This window comes from Ipomoea nil, unplaced genomic scaffold, assembly GCF_001879475.1.
Source record: "Ipomoea nil cultivar Tokyo-kokei standard unplaced genomic scaffold, Asagao_1.1 scaffold1043, whole genome shotgun sequence".
NCBI classification, from domain to species: domain Eukaryota; kingdom Viridiplantae; phylum Streptophyta; class Magnoliopsida; order Solanales; family Convolvulaceae; genus Ipomoea; species Ipomoea nil.
The window spans coordinates 8,766,267-8,774,150 of NW_017617471.1; the positions used below are offsets into that span (position 1 = coordinate 8,766,267).

The 7,884-nt window shown below is 33.2% G+C and overlaps 2 protein-coding genes across 4 annotated transcripts; one reads left to right on the forward strand and one right to left on the reverse strand.

Annotated features, from left to right (window-relative positions):
• The first annotated feature begins 842 nt into the window (after window positions 1-842).
• LOC109181699 lies at window positions 843-2,311 on the forward strand. Of its 3 annotated transcripts, none has more exons than XM_019331589.1 (3): window positions 843-906; window positions 999-1,142; window positions 1,591-2,311. In XM_019331589.1, exons 2-3 carry the CDS (start codon window positions 1,031-1,033, stop codon window positions 2,121-2,123), a joined length of 645 nt encoding a protein of 214 aa, XP_019187134.1. In that variant the 5' UTR covers window positions 843-906; window positions 999-1,030; the 3' UTR covers window positions 2,124-2,311. The 3 variants fall into 3 exon arrangements, with proteins under 3 accessions (XP_019187134.1, XP_019187133.1, XP_019187135.1); XM_019331588.1 differs by having other exon boundaries at window positions 846-910; XM_019331590.1 differs by having other exon boundaries at window positions 878-906; window positions 992-1,142.
• Window positions 2,312-2,931: 620 nt separating this feature from the next.
• LOC109181698 (dolichol-phosphate mannosyltransferase subunit 1) lies at window positions 2,932-5,613 on the reverse strand. The gene is made up of 8 exons (XM_019331587.1): window positions 5,393-5,613; window positions 4,758-4,857; window positions 4,633-4,666; window positions 4,488-4,564; window positions 4,101-4,126; window positions 3,851-4,015; window positions 3,311-3,425; window positions 2,932-3,201 (listed from the first exon to the last, which is right to left on the reverse strand). Exons 1-8 carry the CDS (start codon window positions 5,485-5,487, stop codon window positions 3,097-3,099), a joined length of 717 nt encoding a protein of 238 aa, XP_019187132.1. The 5' UTR covers window positions 5,488-5,613; the 3' UTR covers window positions 2,932-3,096.
• Window positions 5,614-7,884: the final 2,271 nt, after the last annotated feature.

Genomic DNA, 7,884 nt, shown 5'->3' on the forward strand with positions numbered 1-7,884 from the left:
CTGCAATCTGCATGAAACTTCCATCATCATCTACGTCTGCTAGAGTCAGGCCCGCGCACTGGTCGGCTACATCATCAGCTTCCATCGTGTCTCACCGGCTTTCAGTCTTTCGTCACGGCCAAAACGCAAAACCCTACGGAAACCCTAAAACTCGCGAATACGGCGAGAGGAAAAATTCATTCATTCCTTTTAAACTTATGATAGTCAACCCCAACTAATTCTAAGTTTCAATTCAAAATAAATTTTAACTCATTCTAATTTAAGGGCCAGTGTAAAAACCTGAAAAATGAGTAAAAGTCATTTTCTGAATTTTTTTTGTATTTGGGCCTTAATCAATTTTTTTTAAAATAAAAGATTTAAAAGTAATAGAATTAATAATTGAAAATAAATAAATAAAATTTTTACAATAGACCAAAAAGTCATATTTTGCCTATTTTCAGGAAATTAACAAAGGAGCCTAAATAATCACATTCCAGTAATTAGTAAAAGCAGCAGCATTAAGTAATCAATATTTTGACCAGGACTATGTGGTCTAATGGTACCCGGGTTGGACTTCCATTTGGAAGACTATGAGTTCGAGCCTCAGTGGAGACGTTATTGGTTCTTTGTGTTTCAATAGGTTGAGAAAGTATATGAACAGATACTACAATGTAATAGAACCAGTAGCTTTCAAAAAAAAAAAAAAAAAAAAGTAATCAATATTTTGAAATCTTTAATTAAGGAAGGTTTTGTATCAAATCAAATCATATTTTTATCTTTTCAATTCCGAATCGTCATTTAGTGAATATGACCGTTGATAGATACGCTCCCCCGCACCCTTCCCCTTTCCCAAAATTCAAATTCGTATATATACAATTTCTCCATTAAACTATTCAAACATCTATCGCAACTTTCAGAGAGCTTCAGGCGAGCTGCTCCTTCTTCTCCATCCCAAATCCCCCCATTCATGTTCTATCTATCTAATCTTTTCTCATCTTTTTGTTTTTTTCAGATTTCAGATTTTTCTGTTGCAAGTTGATTGAGTTCCTCCATGTCCAAGATGATGTTGAGATCCAGCAAGCCGCCGCTTCCGAGATCTCCGATTCGTCTTCGCTCGCGCCGTGCCCTCCGGTCTACCACAAACACCCTTCAAACTCCTCCAGGTATTTCAAGAAAATTAAAAAATTGGTTGCACTGGTAGGTGGGTTGATTCTTTCTGGGGCAAGAAAATTAGAAAATTGGTTGCACGGGTAGGTCGGTTGATTCTTTCTGGGGCGAAGAAAATTAGAAAATTGGTTGCATTGGTAGGTCGGTTGATTCTTTCTGGGACGAGAAAATTAAAAAATTAGTTGCACTGGTAGGTCGGTTGATTCTTTCTGGGGCGATTGTGAGCAAGAACGTAGGATCTAGCCCTACTGCCCTAGTAGTCGTAGTGTAAAAGTTACACCCAATCTGATAATCGAACTCTTTATAGACATTAGACACTAGTCTTCCTACCTAATGATTTCTGAATCGTCGTGATTTACCATCTCTACAAATCTTGTCGGCCGCTCATGGGTGAGAAATTTCGTCTTTTTTTCATTTCTTTTTGTATGACCCATTTTTTGTTAGGTTCATTGACAAAATCCCAGTTGCCTAATCGTCGGAGTGACCTTGAAGAATGGGAGATGCGTCCGGAATACCATACCATTTCCTGTGAGCTCCGGGCGCTGGCAAAGATGGTGCAGCAAGAAATTGGCAATGGCGATGGGGGCAATCCCGGGAATGAGGAATACTCATTGAAACCGAGAAGCCCTTTGTTTGAGAGGGGGAGGCTCTATGAAGAGTACTCCGCCAGGAGGAATGAGAGGCTGAAGAGAAAGAAGTGCGGCGAAGAGAAGGCGGCGGTTTATGGTCTTGGTGTGAGAGTTGAGTCTGTTAAGAAAAGGGGGGTGCCAAATGTGGTGGTGCAGAGTGGCCGGAAGACAGTTCCGGCGACTCCCATGACGGCGCAGAGAGGAGGAGAGAAGCCGAGGTATATGCTGAGAAGCATGACAACAAGCAAGGAGAACAAGAAGCCTGCTTATCTGGCTATGAGTGTTGAGAAATCTGTTGGGGGTGTAGAGAAGAAGAAGACTGCAGTTAGAAGGTCCAGGAAAATTTGATTTTAAAGATGTCCCCCTTTTGTTCTTTTCTGCCTTTTAATTTTGTGATTTCTGGAGTCTATTGCTGCTTGCTATTTGTTGTAAATTGGGCTATATGATGATCATATGGATTTAGGATGACAAGCTTTGAAGAGGCTATAAGTCTCATAGCTTCAATACAATTTCAGTTTTTAGGCATTGGAGCTATATACAATGTTGAATTTGAAAGATCAAAAGGCCTAGCCGGTGGAGAATAACATCCGAAAAATATTATATAGACTCTCACTTTTTACTCCCCAACTTATAACTTCATCTCACGAATCCTTGATGTAAAACATTTTTCTTGAGACCCACATGATAGAAAATATCTCATCCTTGTTTAACATGTCAAGGAGTAAAGTGAGTAATAAAATTTAGGAGTACCATGTAGTAACTCATAACATCCATCAGCCAGTTAAACAGAATCAAAGATGAAGAATCAAACAATGAGACAGTATGGATTATATAATACTAAACAGTTATAATATGTTTCTATAATTCTATGTTACTATAATATATATATATATATATATATATATATATATATATATGCACTTACACCGCTAACACATAACTCTTGTACATGTTCATAAACAGTCACAACCCTATAGACATGCACAATACTTTGGTTTTTAACATACCATTTCATGTCTTCAAGATTTTAACATAATAAGATTCTAAAAAAAAAAAAAAAACCTTTTTTTTTTCAATATGTTTACTTACTGAGTTCCTGCTGCAAGAAAGCAGGCAGCATTATAAGTTAGCAATGTGATTCTGCTGAAACAAGCACAATAAAGCTCATGGCAAAATGTGACTAATACAAAATTACTCAAATATCAGTTGAAAATCCCAACAACAATTTTCCTATGAGACATTTCAAACTAGTTGAAACTGTCAACTCTCAAAGTTATATCAGATGTGGTCAGACTGAAAATTCTATCTGACTTGTGTGGTATCAAGTTGTAAACAAAAGATAAACAAGGCCCTTAAGATACTCAACTATTTCTGATCCTCCCAGCTTGGAACTGCCAAATACTCGATCAACAAAAGTAATAGGAACCTGTAAATGGTGAAAGGGAGAATTTAGCTTCATGGCTAAAAAGTTTTTTTTTTTTTAAACATGCAAGGACAGGAATTATATCCAACTTCATGCTATTATATTATGCTACCTCTTCAATGTGATAACGTTTCCTGGAAGCACGGACTATCATCTCCATTTGAAAAACATAGCCTTTACTCACACATGAACTTATAATGTCTTCAAGCACTGATTTCCGGTAAAGCCTTCAACATAAGCAGAGCTATTGTTAGTTTCGTTTCAAAAAGTGATGGCCAAAATGGGCAAAGCCAAACACCAAGATTTATATATATTAGAAACTCTAACACAGAAAGAAAAAGTTAGGTTTGGTATTATTGACCTCAGTATATGCTAAAACAATAGCAACACAATTTAAAGAAGAAATGCCTCTTTACAAATTTAGCATATACAAAATTAAAAAGAAAAAAAAAAATCAAAGACAATAATTTGGAAGACCTCACGTGTTTACAGGGAGAAAAGATTAATTCAATTTGCTGATATTTACATTTCTAATTTTCATATTTTCCTGGAGTAGGTCAAGGGGAAACATGGTTTTCATTTTTCATGACAGACATGAGCCGAGTCTGTAGTTAACAAGATAGCGGAATGATTCACTTATCAAAAACTATACCGAAATGATCCAGTTAAGTCTGATACACCCGGCCAAAGAAGTGTCTGTGCAAGGACGTTTGCTCCTCTACTTGTCAATTTGCGCATGAGATTCCATCCATGGACACCACCACCCTTAACATAGCGAGTCCCAGTGACAATATCTGCACCTGTCTCCATTTGTTTCCTGAATTCAAAGATATCTCTCAATTATGGTGCTAAAAAAGGAAGAGAAAAAGGATTACAAAGTTGAGCCAGAAACATACACTTACTTTATAAATCTTGGCAGGTATTTTGGCTGCAACGAAGATGTAAACCAAAAAACTAAATGAACAATTTGGATTTACAAAGCGAAAGTATAGACCAATATTTTTAGTTGTTCAACATACATTTGACAAATCAAGAGCAGATATACAAAACACAAAATATAAATGTAAAAAGAATGCATGAAGCTGTTAGGAACCTATGTGACCAAAAAAATGCTAGTTAACTTTTAAGTGCGTAATTAGAAGAAATGAATTTTCATGTTTAGTGGACAGCACTTTGAAATAGTGATGAAAGCATCACATTGAAAACTTAGAGATTATCTCATGCATTAAGCAGAGATAACTTTAAAAAGAAAAACTGTCAATATGTTTAATGTTCCAGAGAATTCTTACATGGTGGGATAGATCTGCATCCATAATGACAACAAAATCTCCAGAAACATACTTCAAACCATGAATATATGCAGTACCTGAAAGAAGGTGCACTTAGTGACTGATTAATGATAATCAGTTCAGCAGGAAAAGTACAAGTAAATACCTAAACCAAGTTTTGCAGGTCGAGGCCTCAAAAGCTGCAACCATTGGATGAAAAAAAAAATGAGTCAACAATTTCTACCAATATGTAAGAAACAACTCACAAAGAATTAACTCAAAATTACTGACAATGCGATCTTCTCCGTACACCCGCTGCAATTGTTTGACAATATCTTGAGTCCCATCAGGACTTCCATCATCCACAACTATAACTTCAAAATCAACATCCCTACCCAGGAAAAACAAATTACTCGTATAATACTGTAAACTAAGTTTGGACCTTATATATATATTTAACCACTAAAAAGTATAATGCAGAATAGAAAATGACTATCAAAAATTGCACAAGATATTATAGGATGACTGAGAAAAGTGTGATATAGCATCTAATTAAACTAGAATATCCACAACACAAATTAGTCTAGTTTGACAAACTTTGATTATGTCAAGATTAAATATGCACACAGTTCAACTATGATCAAAGAGCTATAGCAACACTATGAGATGAAATGCCACAATTTTTCACAAGAAAAAAAAAAAAAAAAAAAAAAAAAAAAGAAGTTGAAATTGTTATACTAGACTAGAAGCAAAGCAAGACAAAACTGCAATACTTTGAACTTAATAAAGAGCAAGATCTCCAGCAGCTTTTCAAGTCAATAATCCATAATCAGCTTATAAATTATAAAAAACGACAAACCGAATTGCATAGCTGAAGAAAACTACAGTAAACAAAGAAATGAAAAAGAGGGGGTAGAAGAGATTACTGGAGATGTTTGAAAACAAGGTAAACGATGAGGGCGATGTTGAGGCGTTCATTGTAGGTTGGAACAATTATACTGAACTTGGTCTTCTTCTCCATTTTTTTGCGATCATACGATTGAAACCGTGAAAAGATCAAAACTCTGATTAACAGAAGACTAGGTTAGAGAAATCCAATCGGAGTTCGACCCGGTCTTGACCCGGCGCATCCGGGTTATGCATACGTCTGCAATTCTGCATGCGTAACGTCTTAAAAAGCCCATTTTACGGTTTTACTCTGAATAAATGATTTTGTATAATCATCTAAAATTACTCCTTAATACAAATATGAATAAATGTTATACCCTTATGTTAATTGTTTTCATTACTTTTTTTATACATTATGCTATAAGCGTCATACTGTACATTATTTTAGTCAAAAATATTCCTATCGTTATAATTTCCGTCATCGTTTACAACTATTGTGGTCATACATATACATCTACCATATATTTTCTTATCTTCTTCAATACTAATAATATTGGCATTATATATTAGAGTACTATATAAGTTATTTTTTAAAATATAAATATCAAATTTATAAAAATGATTTACATTATTATTATTATTATTACTATTATTATTATTGGGCATCTATTTTGCCCATCGCGCATAAAAAAAATACTAGTTTAATTAAAAAATTTAAGCAAAATGATCAAATAAGTTCATGTACTAATCATGATTGTTCATCCGGTACTATGAACTAAAATATGCTCACATCCCCAAATACAAAAATCAAACTAAAATACTCAATTCTAGAAAACAAGTAATGTATGCCCACCATTGAGTTTGTTCGTTGTAATTGACGAGTGCTCACCATTGAAGAAGTGTCTCTTGTTGATTAGAGTTTGTCATTGACGAGACAAAGATATGCTTGAAACTTATATTTTAAGTGTATATTCTGAATATATTTTGGTGTCGGTAGTATTCGTTCTAAATATTTATCACATGAAATGCTTTAGAAATATTTTAACACGCTCGCAATTATTTTCACATATTCACCATAGTATTTTGATAAAGTGTATAAGAATTAAGAATGATGATAGTTGGTCAGTAAAGTGTTTGATAAAATGTGCAAGTGATGATTTTTTGTATGTAATGTATATGATCATGTGCAAGTGGAAATTTTTGTCTATGATGTGTATGAATTGAGCAAGTTGTGGTCATGCTGGTTGTTTGTCTTGTTTTAATTATTCAAATGTTTTACTATATGTTGTGTAGGATGTTGTGTAGGGTTGTGTTTGTCCAACATTACTTTAATTATTCACTTGCTTTACTTTTTCAACGTCTGAAATTAATTATTCACAATGGTGAAATCTTTATCCAAAATCCTAGGCTCCATTATATAAATGGTGAAATCCTTTATATAATAAAGCTATATGGTTTGGGAAATAATTAATGTTACAATTAATGCTACAACATCCTTTATTATATATATATATATATATATATATAAACACAACATTTAAAAAAATAAAATAGCTATATATTATATAATTATATAAAAAATGTGTTCAATTAGAGTTTAAATTTACACATACAAAATTTGAAATTTGCTTTCCAAATGTAATTATCTTAGTTATTATTCGTATTGTGAAAATTATAATATAGATGAAATACAATTAAGAATAAATCAATGTAATTATGTAAATTCTCTCTATAAGTTTATTTGAAATTTGAATATGCACATAATTAGAGATTATATTAACCATATAAAATTATAATTTTAATTGTAATTTTGTATTTTGTATTCTATAAAAATAATAAATACTTGACCAATGGAAGCTCAAAAATATTATTATATTAAATAATATTAATAATAACATAATTTTTTTCCGTACATCGCGCGGGTGAATTACTAGTAGAAACAATAGAAGTAGACCCAAATTTAATTTGTTATTCATATCTTTTGAAGTACATTACATATCAAAGATATGCAACAAGCCAACAATTAAATACTTATCTTATAAAAACTCCCACATGAACCCTTAATTAGAGACTTTAAGGATTATTTATACTTAGCCCAATTAGCTTCATCCCATTTTTTTTAAGTGTGATATATATGTTGAATATGACAGAAGTGATTAGTTTGTGTTTACCTCAGCCTGAATCACAACATCTGGAGGAAGTGCAAACAGAGAATGTGACAAATGTGACCTGTAGAAACTGATGATGCAGATAATGATGGTGATGACTGATGAGGCTGACATGTATGCTAATAAAACATGCTATTGTAATTATTGGAATAAAACATGTTTTTGTAAGTATTGAAATATGACAGGTATCCCATATGTACATGTCATTTTTGTCAAAGTAGACAACCTAAAACCTACATTCTGAATAAATGATTTTGGAGGTGTTTAGTTGATTGTGTTAGTGGATTTGATTGGTAGATAGTATTCACTGATTGTAGAAAGATATTTGGTAAATTAATTGTTAGTTGATAACTGATTATATG